The following is an 18,504-nucleotide window of genomic DNA, read 5'->3' on the forward strand; positions in this document are numbered from 1 at the left end:
TCCCACCTCCAGCCCTACAAATAAAGTGCTAGCGAATCTCCAGACCAAAGGAACATTTCAACTCCACCCCTGACTGCGCCACTAGTTAGAGTTGGTTAAAAAAAAAAAAAAAAAAAAAAAAAAAAAAAAAAAAAAAAAAAAAAAAAAAAAAAAAAAAAAAAAAAAAAAAAAAAAAAAAAAAAAAAACAAAAAAAAAAAAAAAACTTCTCAATGCTCGGGCTGAAGTCAAATCAAGTCCCATAGGGCTCCTCTCTAATGCCGATGCTTTGAACTGTCTCTGCTGGCAGAGAACCACACGCTGACCCAACAGAGACTACTCAGAAGCAGCTTCAGACTTGCTGCTAGCAGTGACATTGTGCCTAATTCCCATGACGTTTGCCCAGGCTTTGGGATATGTGCTCATTCTTGCTCTCTGTGCAGTCCTGTCTCTCATTGCGGCCTGTTTCTGTGCTATCCCTGTCAGTCTCCTCACTCGTTTCCTCTCTTTCTCCCTTTGCCTCATTTTCTTTTCATTTGTAACATGGGGTGTCTCTGACTTGACCTGCCCTTTTCCATGGTGGACGGGCCAAGGTGAGAAAAGGGTCTAATTTTTCGGCTAACTCATGCATGTGCCTTGTGTCTTCCAGTGACGTGTGTGTGCAGTGGTGCCCCCTCTCCCGGCACTGCAGCACTGAGAAAAGCAGCTCCATCGGCAGCATGGAGAGCCTAGAGCAGCCAGGCCAAGCTACCTATGAGGGTCACCTCTTGCCTATCGACCAGAACATGTACCCCAGTCAGCGTGACTCGGCCTACAGCTCCTTCTCAGCCAGCTCAAATGCCTCTGACTGTGCCCTTTCCCTTAGGCCAGAGGAACCACCCGCCACAGACTGTGTCATGCCAGGCCCAGGGCCAACTAAAGCCACCGATGGCCGAGCTAATGTATGTGAGACCTCAGAAAGTAGCCACAGTACCAGTGGGGACCGTGGGACCTCCACTTCCCAAGAGTCATCCTGTCCAGAGGAGGGTCAACACTCAGGACCTGCCAGGATGGTACAAGGTCCACCAGAGCCTCCTGTGAGGCGGGACAGCCTTCGGGCCTCTAGAGCTCAGCTCCTCAATGGAGAGCAGCGCCGTGCGTCTGAACCTATGGACTCCTTGCAACAGAAGGAGAAACAAGGCTTAGAGACACTGCTGCCTCCAAGGAGCCCTAACCAATTCTGCTGCATAAGTGGGCAAGACCAAGTGACAGGCGAGGGCCACCAGAACTGTGAGCTCAGCCAGCCTTCTGAATCCAGCCAGGAGGACTCTGAGCATCTACTGATAGAGGGCTCCTCCAAAGCGTTTGATTCCCCAAAAACCCATGACAAGGATTCTAGCAGAGAGTTCAGCCTGCTCAAGGAAACTTCAACAGATTTGGCTAACCCTTTGTCCTTTGGTGCCATCCCACACCTCCGAGGAAGCACAGAGCATCGCCATAGTGCTCCGGAACAGCTGCTGGCATCCCAGTTGCAGCGCATGCGCGTGGATTCCAGAGGTGGCAAGGGGATGGAGTTGCCAGCTGGGCATGATGGGCACCAGTGGACGGTGTCCCCTTTGCACAATGACCCTAAGGGAAAGAAAAGTCCAGGTCTCCGTACAGGAGACCCTCAGGACCAGCCTATCAAAGAAAGGAAGGCCAGGCCCATAGATGATAAGGCGATGGGTCCCATGTACCAGAGCCAAAGTGGTTCCCCACTTGGAGAGGTCGATGGACCCCTGCCAGAACGAACTTACTTAGACCCAAACCGAGCAAGCAGAGCAGGCAGTGACTTGGCTAGCCAGCAGCCCTCTGCCACTTGCTCCCCTATTCAACAAGCCAGAGACATCTTTTCAACCTCTAAAGTGGCTGGTCACGCAGAAGCAACTGAAGAAGGTGACAGTGAACCCAAGGAAGGTGGCCGATTAGGTGGCAAAAGGAGTGGAGGTCCCCGGGGACGCTCCATCCAAAACCGGCGGAAGAGCGATAGGTTTGCTACCAATCTTCGAAATGAAATTCAGAGGAGGAAAGCCCAGCTCCAGAAAAGTAAGGGTCCATTGTCACAGGTGTGTGACACTAAGGAGCCAGTTCAAGAGACCCAAGAGCCTCCAGAAAGCCCCCCACTCCCTGCTTCTAACTCGGCTCTCCTGTCTTCATATAAAGAAGTCCCTAGCCCGGGAGACAAGCTCTTCAATAAAAGCATGATTCTCAGGGCTAGGTCTTCAGAATGCCTCAGCCAAGCCTCAGAGAGCTCCAAAGCTAGAGTAGGCTTAGAGGGAAGGCTAAGCCCTGGCCAGAGGTCCGGCCAGTCTTCTTTGAGCCTGAACACCTGGTGGAAGGCATCTGACTCACCCTCCTTAGACAATGACAAAGCAAATGCTCCCCATGGGGTCTGTGGAGGTCAATGGAGATGGTCGCCAGAATATAACCCGCAGCCTCATGTGCCACTATCCACAGAAGGTCCTTCCAGCCCAGATGACAGCAAGGAACTGAAGACATCTCCTGCTCAAGCTGGGGAAGAAGCCATTCTCTTGCCGTTTGCAGACAGAAGAAAGTTCTTTGAAGAGAGCAGTAAATCCTTGTCTACATCTCATTTGCCAGGCTTAACCACTCATAGCAACAAGCCTTTTACCCAGAGACCAAAGCCTATCGACCAAAACTTCCAGTCAGTGAGCTATAGGGAATTGAGATGCCATCCCCTGGACCAATCATATCATTCCACAGACCAACCATACCATGCCACAGACCAATCGTATCATTCCATGTCACCACTTCAGTCAGAAACTCCCACTTACCCAGAATGCTTTGCTACCAAAGGCCTAGAAAATTCCCTGTGCTGTAAGCCACTGCACTGTGGGGATTTCGATTACCACAGGACCTGTTCCTATTCCTGCAGTGCTCAGGGAACTGTAATGCATGATCCTTGCATTTATTGTTCTGGAGAAATCTGCCCTGCATTGCTAAAGAGAAATTTGTTGCCAAATTGCCTCAACTGTAGGTGTCACCACCACCAATGCATTCGGTGTACAGCTTGCTATCATAATCCTCAGCATGGTGCCCTTGAGGACAGCAGCCTGGCACCTGGCAGTGCTTGGAAATCCAGGAAGTCAGCAATACAGGTGAGGACTTGGTTCGTGGGGGAGTGAGAGTCATTATTTTCAAATGTAATCACAATGCATTGCAATTAAAATGTAATCACAATGCATTGCAATGATGTAGCCCCGGCTCTACACTCAGTCACCAAGATTGCAGTATACCTGTGCAGCTTTACAGGTTGGGGAAAGAAAGTTTTGCTCCTTAAAATGAACAAGACTGGAATTTGTTCTAACTTTAAAATTAATATCTGAGTGACCTTAAGTAAACCATGAACTGATTATAATGTGAGGTTATGTCATTTTTAAAGGGAAAAATACATTCACTTATAAAACAGCTAGTACTAATAAAAATTAAAAGGTAGGATCCACATAAAAGATAAAAAGTACTGTCTTCTTGCATCTGGCTTATTTTGCTTGATATAATATTTTTAGTTGTACCCATTTTCTGAAAATGTCATTATTTATTCTTTTCTTTATGAATAAATAAAATTATAGTGTGTATAGTATCCAGAGAACTTCAGGTCCTTCCACAGATACACTTGCATACCCGTTGTTATAATTACCATACTTACAACAGTTGAGGACTAGAACCAGCCTAGATGTCTGTCCATCATCAGAGGAATGGAGAGCATGGCTCTTCTGTTGGAAGCAAAGGTGGAGAACAGTGTTTGCACGGAAGTTGAAGGGAACAGGGCATGAAAGCACATTAAGAGCTTGATATAGATTAGATTTACACGAGTGTGTTAACAACCAACAAATGTACATTAATATTTATACATGTCATAGGAAACACACTTTGCCTAAAATTGTATAAGCAAATGATCAACTTGAATATGCATGCAGAAGTATTCTTGAAGTATACTCACGTGTACAAATTATTGTCATTTCCCGCCTATGCGTCTTACACATATTTTGGGTTACATATACCTACAGTTCCAATAGGCTTTGAAGCTATAGTAAACAATATTGTTTTCTGAATATTAACTTGAAGTCCATTGCTATTTCTTCATATACAGTTGAACTTTGTATATTGGCTTCATATCCTATAGCATTGCCAAACTCACTGATGAATTCTAGTACCTCATTGGTAGATTATAAAAGATTTTGGACATAGGAGGTTGCATCATCTTGGAATAGAAGGAATTTTGTATCTTTTTCATGTTCTGTATGATTGTTGCTTTTCCTGGGATCCCCCCAATTCCCTGTTCAGAAGGAATGTTGAGAGCAACAGTGTTTCCCTGTGACATTTGGTGGCTAAGATCTTCTAGTGATTGTTGTTTTACAGTTGTTCTTAATCTTGGGGAGAAATGCCCTTTTAGTCTTAGCTTCAAAGGAGCTCTTTTTTTAATTTAAGAAGGAATTTTGGATTCTTTCAAATGTTTTCCTATTTCTATTAAGGTGCCCCTATAGTCTTAATTTTTTTTTATACTGGTTGGATTTTGAAATAAGTATCCACCTAGCATTTCCAGGATAAACCCCACTTGATCATAATGTAGTAACTTTTTATGCTGCTAGATCTGACTTATTAGCATTTTATTAAGGTCCTTTGAATCTACATTTAATACAGATTTTAGTCTGTATTATAAAATCTTTGTTTTTTTTTTTTCTAAGTAAGTAATGCTAGCTAAATGAGGTGGGAAGCAGTCCCGTCTCTTCTATTTTTCAGGAAGAATTTGTACAGCACTGCTGTCTTTTTCTTCTTTAAGCATGTAGTAAAATTTATCACTGAGCCAGGCGGTGGTGGCGCACGCCTTTAATCCCAGCACTCAGGAGGCAGAGGCAGGCGGATCTCTGTGAGTTCGAGGCCAGGCTGGTCTACGAGAGCTAGTTTCAGGATAGGCTCCAAAACTAGAAAGAAACCCTATCTTGAAAAACCAAAACAATAAAAAAATTACTAAAACCATTTGGACCTGAATTTTTTTGTGTGAGAATGTTTGAAACTGCACATTAATTTCCCTGATAGAAACAAGTTATGGAGATTATCTGTTTCTTCTTGAGTGAGCTTTGGTAGATTGTGGCTTTTAAGGAATCCCTTTATGTCATTTACATTTTTACATTTATGCAGATAAAATCATTGGGACCCACTCTGAAGGGCATGTCAGAATTTAAGCTGTACCGGTTGATGATTAGAGGAGGAAACAGGTCCATGATAAGGTGAATATAGCAAAAATGTCAATTGTAGCATTGTAGCATCTCGATAGGACCCATGGATGCTCACGGTAAATGCTTCCATCTTTTTGGTATGTTTGGAAATATTCCCAGTGCTGAAAAAAGAGAAAAGAAAACATAGATAATGCCCAGAAGGCATTGAAGCTGAAACTAGACTAACTGGGTTTAAATTCTTTCCCCAGAATTTATAGTGCCTAATCTTTCCCGTCTGAAAAATGAAGGTAATAACAGCACCTGCTTCGTTAAGGTGGATTAAATGGCAAACATGTGCAAGGCCTTTATAACAGTGACTGCCAGGCAGTAATCATCTTATAAGTAAGCTATTTTAAGATGAAGGGAAATTTGGCTTAGCTTGAGAATCTTGGCTGAAAGAAGTACTCATAGCAAGTAATAAGGAAAGGGGGTTGAAGGTGAATGGAAAGAAGGGAGAGAATGAGTACAGGGCTGTCATCTCTGGACCAGAGTCTCCGGAAGAGAAGGAAGTTTATTTGACAGGTAGCAGCAGTTGGCTGTAGCAATATAGGCAAGCTGTGCCTATGTCATCCCTCTCCTTTTGTACTTGGAGGGACACATTGTGTTCCTAGTGCCTGTTAGACTGACTAAGTATATCTGCTTAGACACTAGGCTTTCAGGTACATGGATGACAATATATATAGGGGTATGCCATTTCTACCCTTGTTACTGGAATCCTGTATTTTTGACCCTGTGAGACGTATAGCATAGGTTTAGACACTCTAGCTCTGGCAACTAAGGTAGTTGCTGTGGTGACTGTCTGAAGAAAGGCTGGGAGCCAGCCAGCTCTTTCTGCCATGAAGAAGGTTGGGGAACTAACTAGCTCTGGCTCGGTGATATCTAGACAGGTGAAATCAGCATCTACTTACAAGCACACATGTTTAGGCCAGTTAGTTTTACATATATTGCCAGATGATTTCACTTAACACTCACAGGAAACTGGTGAGGAAACTGAGTCTCAGAGAGGTCACACAGCTCACAAGGTGCAGAGCCAGGACCTGAACACCATGAAAATAACGTGTATATGTCTGTCCACTAGATTCAAGCTGCTTTAAATGTATCAATATATTAAGTCTTCTAGCAATCAAGAAATAGGTACCCTGGTCATAAATACGCTACCATATTGCAAGTACCATATATTCATGGTATAATGTTTAAAAATGTTAATATATATATGGGTTTAACATGTAGTATCAATATATACATATGCACATATGTATAGCATTTATGTTTATTGTGTATAACATATGTGTGTTTATATTATAACAGAGTTAAAAGGGAGTGTGGGCCATCCACTTGCTGAAGGGTAGATGTGGAAAGTGAAGCTCTATTTCTAGCTGTAGCTGTGTTCTGGAGTGTGTGCTACTTGCCTCTCCATAAGTAGATTGCAAAGCCTAGGCCTTCTCCCATGTAACAGACGGGATGGCTGCTAGCAATATCACTTTCACCAAGACAGCCAGTTCTCCTATAATCTTCAACTGCTCTACCCACTGTGAGTATGGCTCCTTGGGTTCAAAGAGCACAGAACAGTTTTAGGATACTAAGTGGCTCAGGCAAAAGAATAAAGTAATACTGAGACTCTCAAATGGTCAGTGGGAGTGGGTGGAGGGCTCGGCCTGGTTTACCCACTGCTGTTTTCTAAGCTCTTCCACAGGTCTAGACATCTCATGGACAGGGAATCCTGGCTCATGCTGTAGCTCAACATGTTATGGTGCCTTTGTGGACAGTGACAGCTCACAAACATGCCAAGGCAGAAAGAGTCTGAAATAAAGATTGTTCAATGTGCTCTGCTCTATCCCAAACAGAGAATGCTCTCTAGTTTTGTGAAAGCTGGAATCAGAATGTTCTCCCCACCTTTTCCTTGTTAACACCCAGAGGTAGATCCTGTGGTATTCAGGCTGGGCTTGTCCTCTCAGGTGGTCTTACTGCAACAGACTCCCCAGTGCTGTGACCTCAGAACCTTCTAGCTACCATGCACTCTTCTGGACATTCTCTACCCATCTTGTTTGATCCTCGCTGACTATCTTTATTTGCCAGATAGCAAACTGAGGTTCGAAGTGGTTTGACAGAATGTCCCTCACGTAGCACAGATAATAAATGTCTTAGCCTGTATAACTGACACCAGAGACCTGTGTCATTCTGCTTCACCAGGTGTTGGGCCCCAAAAGAGGCCTGCTAGGGCTAAGGCAATAAACCCCGGAAAAGACTAATAATAGCAGTATTGGAGCAAAGTGAATTTAGAAGATCAGTGCCTTCTCTTGGACTGAGTCTCCAGGTAGAGGGTGCTAAATGCAAAACCAGGAGAAATCTGAAAAGCAAGCATGCATTCAGGTTCGGGCTCTAGTAAGAAAGGGAAATTTTTACAAAAGGCATATATGGCTGAGCAATTCAGGAAACTACATCCAAGATAGACAATCTACTTGTATAATGTATGAACCAGGGCACCCAATACTCCACCTCCCAGAGATGAGCCCATGTCAACCCTTGTCTGAATATGTGGGCAGAGGGCGTAAGAACAACTGCAGGATGAGGGTAGCTGGCATCTCTGTTCCACCTTTTCCCACCCTGGGAGAGAGATTCTGCAGCAGGACCCTCCAAACCTCCTTGATGTCGGTGCTTCCAAGAAGATGCTTTCTAAATTTGAAAAAGCAGGAACGATGGCCAGGTTCATCCGGTAGGATAAACAAAAGATCTCCAACCCCCAGTGCAAGCAAGAGCTAGAGCAAACAGCTAACATGCTAAACTAGTTTTTGGCGTGGTTTGGGAGGGGTGTGGAGCAAGAGGGAAATAGAATATTTTTAGCCCACTGTGTCCAGGTCCCTGAGCGCTTTCTGGATATCTGCATGAGTGCCATGGCTCAGCAGCCTCCCAAGTGCACATGGCTGTAGACTGTCTGGGGGTGTCCACGCTACCAGCCAAGGAACCTGGGCCAGGCTGCTGTTTGGAAAACTACCTGGAGACCTGGACATTCAAAGTTGCCTAACTTACCAGATTTTCTTTTGCAGGAATTTCCTGGGGACAAGTGGAAGCCAATAGCCGGCAACAGGAAAACTAGCCATTCAGGGAGGTAAGTGACGGCTCTGGCAGGCTGCGTGATTGGGTGCGTCAGAAACTTCTTTAGAAATGGCTATGGCTTTTGGTTTGCTTGTTTTTTTTTTTTTTTATTTAACAGAATTGGTTTGCTATTCACACCAAGGACTTGTTTCTATAATTATAATCCAATGACCTCCCTACGTCACCATCTGAATATAGAGCCGATAGATTGTGAGGACATTTTAAAATAGTGTTGTGAGGGTATGTCTGTCTGAGGGAGGCAGTTATACCGTCTAGTTATACCCAAGGCCACAGAGAATGAGACTGTGCTGAAATGAGCGAGAAGGCACAAACTGTGGCCATGAGCGGTTGGAGTCAACAGAGAGGAGTGTCTGTTCTCTTTGTCCAAGGTTGTTGGAGGCACCTGCTTCTTGGATTCTGCCACCACACTTTTAGTAGGACTCCTTGAGAACTTACGGGCCATGAAAATACGCTCATGGGTTACAACTGCTGGAGAAAGGCACATACAACTTGGAATAATATAAAAAGAACCGCTTTGCTCAGGGGTGGAACCCTGAGCTCCTCTAATTGTGGATCGCAGTACCCGGCACTCATGTTCCCTAGAGATGAGGTGCCCTAAATGGTGACTCTAAGAGAACCAGAGATTTGGCTAGTCACTTCTGGGTTGCTGTTTGCCTAGTCAGATCTCTTTTTTGTACATTTTGATATGCTGTCTCAGCCATATAGGAAAGAGGGTTCTCAATGATTTTGAAGCCCGTTACCAACTCCAGAATAAAGCAGAAGACAGAAAGGCTTAAATAGTCCAGAGTTCTTTTAGGTGGTCTACATTATGCTCCATTATTTTTAATTCAAATATAATTAGGTCATTCCGCCTTTCCCTTCCTTTCCTCTAGCTCCTCCATGTCCTCTCCCCCCAGCTCCTCCGATGCCCTCTACTTTTTCTCTCTCAAATTTAAGGCTTATTTTTCTTTGATTATTCTTCTCTTCTCTTCTCTTCTCTTCTCTTCTCTTCTCTTCTCTTCTCTTCTCTTCTCTTCTCTTCTCTTCTCTCTCTCTCTCTCAAACACATACACACACATACATTCTCTCTCAAATTTATGGCCCATTTTTCTTTGGTTGTTATTGTCACATACATAGACACACACATACGTTTATGTGTGTACACATAAGTGTTTAACTGCAACTTGCTGACTCCATTTAGCGTCGCTTGCATGTATGTTACTTTAGGCATGACCACTTTGAACTGGTTAACCAATTAGGGGTTCCTCCCTAGAGTACACTGATTAGAAGCTTCTTTGATGAGGGATAAGAGATACAGTTAGCTGTGGTCATAACCAACAGCTGTCTCATTGGACCTAAGGCCAACTCAACAAGAGGAAATCAGACCTCGTACTGGAAACCTAGTCAACTACCCGGTTGTGGATCTTAGAGGAAGACCTACTACTTACAGGAAACTAACTACTTAGAGGAAAAGCCACTCTGTTTGACTGGCGAAATTCCTTACTGTATTCTAAATACTGGGCCCATGGTTTGATAGTATAGTTAGGAATTATTTTGGCTTTTCTTTGATCCCAAAGTATGGAAAAATTACTCATTTCCACCCTGCAATGGGAAAGGGGATGATGCCCAATATTTATTAATCATCTCTAATTATCCATATCAGGATTCTACATTCAAAATTGTGTTTACTCTCCAGAGTAGTTCTCGTGTGCTGCCTAGTTTATAGGAGAGGTCCAGAGACGTTATATAATTCAGCTAGGTCACAGCAAATGGTCGTGTTGGATTTCAGACAACCTGACCCCAAAGTTCCTGCACCTTCCCTCATTCCACATTTCACCTGCTTCCATTGGAATTCATAAAGGACAGTCTGCAAATAGATCCTCAACATAGTGTTTCAAGAGTCTAAGTCCTAGGCAGAGATTCTGCAGGATTCCATGGCTAGACTTGATTCCCCTCTCCATCTCCCACCGCAAGTTCTGGGCTGCTTTATATTATGTCCTTAGGGATATTATTTTAATCTAATGACACTGTCAAATTTCATATGTTATTAGATTGAGACAGTTAAAAAAGATACCAAACCTTGAGCATAGCCTTATTCTATGTGCTTAACACGGAGAGGCCTTTCAAGTGGTATTTGTCATCTGTTTGCCAAAAGAGGAGATAGAACCTGTTCACCACTGCATGAGTAAAAAGACATGAAAACAATAATGCTAACAATTTCCTGGGTTTTCTTTCTTTTTATTTTCTTCAACACTAGGGAAGGAATCTATGGTCTTTTGCACACTAAGCAAGTACTTCACCATAGCACAATACCCCGAGGCAGTAAATAACTCAGTTACATGTTGTAGCCACCAAGGGATGCATTTTTATAAGCCTGTATTTATCACTGTGAGGTTGTAGAGTAGGTATAATCAGCGTAGGTGTAGTTTCTTCTCTGTTTAATACAGAGAAGCAATTGAGGTCCACACAAACACATTCATTTGCCTAAAGCCTCTCAGCTGGTGAGTTAATTAGCCCCAAGAAGTCTTGCTTCAGAAACAGTATTGTACACCTCACCAGGCTCCAAAGTGCTTCTCCTACTCACTCATCAGTGAAGTAAGAGAGTCTTACTAAAAGCTTAGCGTGTGCACTGCCTTTTGCCTAGCAAGGTGGGAGATTCTAGTAAGAGATCAGCGAGAAGCAGTGTCTGCCCACAGCTCGAGCAGAAAATAGTAGCCCACACCGAGTTCAGCAGCAGTAATAACACATTATTACTTGCAAAACAACCTATGTGCTATGAGTTGAGTTGCACAAGTTATGGCAGAACTTCCTAAGAGTTCCAGCAGGTAGGCATTAGCCCAGGGTATTGAATCTCAGAGATGAGTATGGAGCCGAAACACTGGAGAACTTGTTGAAACACGAGTCTGCTGGACTCTGCCCCCCCCCCCGCCCCGATCGAATTTCATATGTGCAAAGTAGGGCTCAAAATCAGCATAGATTTCTAACTGGCTCCTTGGATGATGCTGGCACAACTGGTCCTGGGACCACACATTGAGAACTGCTAACTCGGAGGAAGGATTTGAAATTTAGAGAGGGTGAGTTCTCCACCCAAGGTCTCCTGGCTGGTAAGGGCTCAGATTTTAAGCCAGCTTTTCCTTACGAAAGTTTCCAAAAGAACATGAAGCTTAAACAAGGACCACCTTAAACCAGGTCCCGCTACATGATAAGTATTTATTGCATTTTGGATAAGTTCATGGAAGGATAAGAAAACTGCAGGCCGAAAGTGGAAGGAGAAGAAACTAAGCAAGATGTCTTAGAGTAATCAATGCTGTTACTAAATAAAGCCTTGGAGTTAATACTGCCTCAGTCAAGATCCATGTTCGTGTGCTTCCTCGTCTTCCCTCTCCTTTACCGACTCTTCCTTCTCATCTCTTATCTCTGCACCTGTCTTTATCTCTTCTTATTTGTAAGGGAGGGTTAGAGCAGCACCAGCAAATTCTTGTGAGAATCAAATGACTAAATGGAGAGGAACCCTTGCAAGCACAGCTGAACACTGTAAGTTTTAGATGTGGTGCTGAGGAGAAGACTTGGAGTACACTCAGCAGACAGGGTAGAGAAGGATAACTAATGATACTTTAGTCCAGGATGGGTAGGCCTGGAGAATGAGAATGGGTGACAAACATGGGAGCAAAATCGTGTTCACCTGTCACCAGGGAGTACTAAGTTCCAGTTAGACAGAAACACGAAGCTCTGATGCATGGTACATGATGTGGTGACTACAGATCGCAGTGATGACTGTACACTTGAAAAGGCCAGAAGGGGGTTGTGAACACTTTGCCATAAATAAATAATAAATATTAGAGAGAGAGAGAGGTGTTTACTCAGGTTGATCATTGTCTACATGTGTCAGTCAATATCTGATGCCCCACTTATAATTTTAGGATTATATGTATATATAACATATTTTATACATATAATTTACTTTAATTTATATAAATACATTATATATTCATGTACTTGTAAAGTTGTACTTATATATCAATTGAGAATAAATTCAGATGCGGTATAAAAGAGGAGAATGAGGCTTGAAAATGACGAAAATTCATTATAAACATATGAAACTTTCAAACAAAAAATAAATTCAAATTAAAAATTATTGACAATCAGGTAAGTGACTTGATAAATGTGTCATTTTAAGCAACTTGGCAGCATTTGAAAGCTAGATGAGTTGGAGAGTAACCGAGTGAGGTGGTCATCCAGAAATTAAAATGTGTGTTTGAACTAGAGAGGTGGCTGTAGAGGCGCAATCAAAATACAGTATAAAAGGTAGATAAATACGTGTGATGTTTTGGGAGAAAAAATAATTGTTTATTGTAAAAACAATATTACAGAAAATTAAACCCAAGAGAAAATAGCCTTGTTTCTACCACCTCATTGCTCCAATTTCCTGTTGGCTTTTTATATAGGTGTAGAGATTATTTCTGGCATGGTTATAATAACTATGCAAATGAGCTTTTGTACCTTGATACACTAAGCATTATTTGATAAATAATTTTCATGCAGGCTTCCTCAGTAATTCTAATTTTAATGGCTATATAATATTTCATCTGTTTATTGTATACTAATTTGTGTAATCAATCCTAAATTGTTGAATAATCAGGTTGTTTTCAATGTCTTAAAATTATAAAATAATTATCTGGAACATTTTGAATATCTATAGATTTTTTTTCTCATTTTGAATTAGCTCATGAAAACAATTACCTGAAACACTTATTGACGAAGCTAGTATCTGGAGTTTGGGTTACTACTTCACAGTACATGAACATCCTTATAGTCCTTCACAGATTTAAAAATGACTTTCCTCGGTACCATCTGCAACATACTAGAACAGTTCTTTGTACCAAATTTTGCCATCATTGAATTTTTTCTTTTTCTAACACAACAGTTAATACATGCTGTCATCTTCATTTGCTTACCTTGATCGTTCTATTGTGAACATTTTTCATGTGTTTATTTAATGCCGTTGTTGTGTCTCCTGTGAATGTCTGCTCAGATTATTTGTTCAAAACTATAAGACATCTTTTGAAGGACAAGTAGGGAGAACTGTTTCTAGAACTTTGGAGCAAAGGAGAGTTAAAACTAGCTGAAGCCTGATGACCTGGGAAGTTACTGACATAGATGGGACAGTCTATGGTTTAGAGGAGAAGATGATAGATAGCCTAGAACTGGGATATAATGGGGATGAAGTCAATGAGGTTTACACACAGATGCTTTAGAGGATGCCAAGCACTCAGACAGGGAAAAATGAGGAGAAGACGGTGATGAAGCAGGTTCAAGTGGCCAAAGTGCTAGCTAGAACAGCAATCTGTCAGTGTACTGCCATCATGGAAGGTGGCAGTAATGGCTTTGACAGTTTGCAATCATAAGTGTCCTTCAGGAAAGTAAGTTTCGCAAAATATAGGGTATAGGAAATAGATAGCATGATTGCTTGTAAGGCAGTTCTACAAAGAAGAAATGAAAACAGCTTTTCTCATTATGAATTTACATATTCCAAGTGTATAGTTTAGGTATGATTAGTAGGTAATGGATAATCTTTACCACAATCTAGCTTTAGAATATTCCTACCGTCCTGCAACAATCTCTCACGTCTGTTTAAGCAGTCACTTACCATTTCCATTTTCTACCTCAGGTGATCGCTAATTTGTTTCCTGTATTCAGAGATTTGCTTTTTTTCTGTTTAACTCATTGAACATATGCTTTTGTGTCTCGTGTCTTTTAATTAGGAAGATGTTTTAGTCATTCATCTACAAAGTAGCATATTTCAGTGCTCCCTTTTTCTTTATTGCCAAATAACATGATCAGATGACATTTTCTTTACCCAGTCATCTACTGAAGTTGTTTTTTTTCTCTTTGCTCTTTTGGGGGCCAGCCACCCAGCTCCCAAATAAATACTTGGAGTCTTCTTCTTACTTATGAATGCACAGCTTAGTTTGGCTTCTTTCTAGCCAGTTCTTCTAACTTTAATTATCCCGTCTACCTTTTGTTTCCGGATTTTATCTTGCCCTATTCTCTCAACCTTTCTTTGCTTCCTTCTCTGTGGCTTGCTGTGTAGATGGGTGGATGACCACTGATGGCCACTCCCCTCCTTCTTTTCTCACTCCTCCATCTTCTCTTCCCAGATTTCTCCTCCTACGTATTCTTTCTGCCTGCAAACCTCACCAATCTTTTCTTCTGCCTAGCTATTGGCCATTCAGCTTTTTATTAGACCAATAAAGTGTTTTAAAGAGGCAAAGTAACAGCTTCACAGAGTTAAACAAATGAAACATAAAATTTGCATAAACACATAAACACGTCTTTGCGTCATTAAACAAATGTTCCACAGCATAAACAAATGTAACACATCTTCAACCAATACTCCACAATAGCCTACTAACAGATATTTGAATTGGTTAGACATTTTATTATAAATATTATTGTTATAAACATTCATATATAAAATACTAGGTAGATATGTTTTCAGTTTTCCTTAACATATACTTAGGAGTAGAATTTCTGGTCTATGTGGTAACTTATATTGAACTTTTTGAAGAATTGCCTGTTTTTCAAAATGGCTGCACTGTTTTTTCGTTTCTATCAGCAACATGGGAGAGGGCTACTTCTTTTCACTAGTTTTTAATTATTATCATTATTTTACTGTTTGGTTAAAATATCTAGAAGAGATTTTAACACTGTAATGTTTTAAAAGAAACTAGCTAGGGAAAAGAAGAAAACTTAAAGACACTTTAATTTTGTGGTTCTCCAAACATGGTCACAGATCCAGAAACCTCAGTGTCATCCAAGGTTCTACCCAGAACTAATGAATTAGGCAATGGCTAGCGGTCTTTGTTTTATTGAGCCTTCCATGCAATCTTGATGCCTTCTAAGTTTTGAAAGCCATTTGTTAAAGTGATGGTTTGGTAGAGATCTCAGAAACTAGATTAAGTTTGAAATAGAAAGGAGAGATGAACAGAAAGGGAAAGAATATCAGTGTGAATACTGAAAGTGGAAGGAGATCACAGTTAAGATCTCAGGCAACTATTTAAACCAGTCTGGATACTCATCAAAAACTTACAGGCAAAATTACCATATGGCCCAGCTATACCACAACTTGTTATATGCCTGAAGGACTCAGCATGCCACAGAAATGTTTGCACACATAAAGACAGAAAATCAACCTAGATGTCCATGCCCATCAGCAGGTAAATAGAAAAAGAAAATGTGCATATGCACAAACACACCAGAGGGGGGGGAGAGAGAGGGAGAGAGAAGGGAGTTTTACTCATCAGTAAGGGAAAAAAGAAAAGGGTTATGCCATTTGTAGAAAAGTGAACAGAACAGCAGATCATAGTGTTAAATGAAGTAAGTCAGATTCAGAAAGACATGTTTTATCTCATGTTGGACATACATATGTGTTCATGTATGTATCTATATATGACATGAAACTAGGATACTGTGCAGAGAGAAGACATTAAATGGAGGGGTAAGGGAGGATGAGAGGGCAAGGGGAAGAGAAAACCAAACTACTGCATTTCCTCTCATATGAGGTGTTTACAGTTAACAGTATATAAATAAATGTGAAAAGAGTTGGAGATGGAGCATGAGGGAGACCAGTGGTGAGGGACTAGGGAAAATGTAGCAACAGAGGATAGTTATGAGGAGACTACAATTATATACATGTAGAAATGCCATAATGAAACATATTATTTTATATGCTAACTTTAAAAATTAGTAAGATACAAGAAAGGGATTTTTTCCAGGTATGATAAGAAATACTAGAAAAGATCCAGTGAGGAAATGGATTTATACGGAAAACTCCTGGTGGAGTGCCTCCCCCACTCGGTCTTAGTAAGGCACACATACACGTTCATATTTATTATATCATTTCTGTCACAACTGGAATGATGGGTGTAGGTGGGAAAATCAAAAGTCTAATCTTCAGCTATTCTCTCTGCTTAGAAGCAAAGCAGATAAGTTTGGGTAGTTACATTCTTAGTTGTCTAGCTCAGTTGTTATTTGGTTTACATGCAGAGAAAATGCAGATTCATTTTGATACTAGTGGGAGGGGGAAATTATGAGGAGATCTAGTGGGAGAAAAAGTTTCATAATTGTAGAAATTTAAAAGCCAACAGACACTCTTTTCTGGATTATCTCTCTTGGATTTCTGTACTTGTAATTGCCTGCTTTTGATCTTTCCCTTTTTTCCCCTTTTCATGTAACTTCAGAATATGCATTTATTATATACACAGCCATACTTAACCCCAACAGCATTGCATGCTTTATTTTTCCCAATTAATTCTCAAGGAACTTAATACTCAGGAAGAAATTAAAACTAAAGATAGAGATCATTATACTATTAATGACAAGGAAAAGGCATGGTAGCTAACATTTATTGGGTGCTTACTATTTCAGACCCATTTTACATAAATTATGTTATCAGTTATAATGATCCTCTGTTATTGTTACTATTCATGACATTGTTTGCCAATAAAACACTGACTCACAAGAAGATTAAAGTCACCTCCCAAGGTCAAGCAGGCATCTTATTCCAGAGCCTATTACATCTCGGGTTATATTGTATTTGACAAAATTAGAGCTCTGTGAGGTTGTTTCAACTCTGCTGAAGGCTCTCGTCTGTTCTCTGACTTAGTCCAGCTCGAGTTGGGTGTTGCAGGCATGCTTCCTATTTTCTGGATGAGTGAGTAGAAGAAAATGGATAGTGGATTCTGATTACATAAGAAATAGTACATTTTCCAGAAAGGCCTTCCAGTTAAGATTGAAACCTTTAGAAGCATATAGGACTTGTTAGCAGTGTGACAAAGTAAATATTGAAAGTGTTCAAATATGGATAATAATGCAACATTGGGTACACAGCACTTAATCAAAGAAAATTATAACATCCTAATGAGAGAAATAAATACATATCTGTAACCTGCTTCAGCTTGCAAAGACTATACAAATCTCCCAAATTAATATACATTTGTAATATATTACAACTGGGAATCTCGTGGGGTGGTTTGTAGAACTTGTCCGATCCATAGTAAAATGAACCCAGAAGACATTAGCTATACTTCGAGCCCTGTCTTAAAGTGACAATTATCAGGTACATGATAGTTGATTTTCAATGTTCAACAAAGTTGAAAATGGATTCTTTGAACACACAAGCTAATTTGAAAATATGGACACACTGAAAGCAACGTGAAGCTTGTTTTAAAAATCAGTTTAAGGAAGGTGAGGAATTTCAGGTATCTGCATGAAGGAATGGCAACTTACAGATATACCTCACTGAGATCCATAGCATATCCTCGCTAGAAAGTAAATCAACGGAACAGCTTATTTATTCTGACTGAGGATGCAAGATTAATCTGTTAAGTTGAAGATGTCACTGGAGACAAGATGGATGGGTTGAAATATAAAAAAGTTAGGAAAAAAACCTTTGTACACAAAATGTAATAAAAAGCTAAGCCTTGGAATGAGGGAAGTGTCTAGGAATAACTTTATTGATAACAGTTGCCTGTCTAAAATATATGAAGAATGGATACAGATAGATAAGGTTAGTCTGAAGATTTAGCTTTCTAAATGGACAAAAAAAATAAGTAGGCATTTAATTTACACATAAGGAAAGAAATTCCATGGAAAATTATAACCTCTGTAGCAATTAAAGAATATAAGTAAAAATCAATTTCAAGGTATTATAGCCTTCTTATTAAACTATCAACAGTTTACAGAAGTGATAAGTGAAATTATAGAATCCTGCCTAGGCAAGGCATGGGCAAACAGTATTTTTTTTTTCTAGAAGCACTATACAATGGCTCAGTTATCCTAGAGGACAATCTGGAAACATGTGACAAGAATACATTACTCATCATACTCTGGCCCAATATACCCTCTAAGGCAATAATCTAAAAGACAAAATTAATTTCTTGAAAAATACTCATACTATTGGCTACTTGTGATCACGGAAAAGGCTTAGCAATGTGTTATATCATCAAGGATGGAACTAGACTAGAAACAACAGCCACTAACAATGACAGTTATGCAAATACTGAATTTTTCAAAGAAGTGGGGATTTGTAATGATGTTAACCCCAGAAAGCTTAACACTAAACCAAATGTTGAATTTGAAAGAAAATTAAGGAGAGAATCTGATCAAATATAACTAGCT

At 40.6% G+C, this 18,504-nt stretch overlaps 1 protein-coding gene across 4 annotated transcripts in view; it reads left to right on the forward strand.

The window, feature by feature from the left end:
- Shroom4 (shroom family member 4) overlaps positions 1-18,504 on the forward strand; it is a 188,872-nt gene that overhangs the window by 158,941 nt on the left and 11,427 nt on the right. For all 4 annotated transcript variants that reach the window (XM_050130789.1, XM_050130790.1, XM_050130791.1 and 1 more), the window contains 2 exons: positions 627-3,114; positions 8,277-8,338. In XM_050130789.1, the coding sequence (XP_049986746.1) occupies positions 627-3,114; positions 8,277-8,338 (2,550 nt within the window). The remainder of the gene's footprint in view (positions 1-626; positions 3,115-8,276; positions 8,339-18,504) is intronic.

The sequence above is a fragment of the Alexandromys fortis genome, unplaced genomic scaffold, assembly GCF_014885135.2.
Source record: "Alexandromys fortis isolate MF-2015 unplaced genomic scaffold, M_Fortis_MF-2015_v1.1 scaffold_357, whole genome shotgun sequence".
NCBI classification, from domain to species: Eukaryota; Metazoa; Chordata; class Mammalia; order Rodentia; family Cricetidae; genus Alexandromys; species Alexandromys fortis.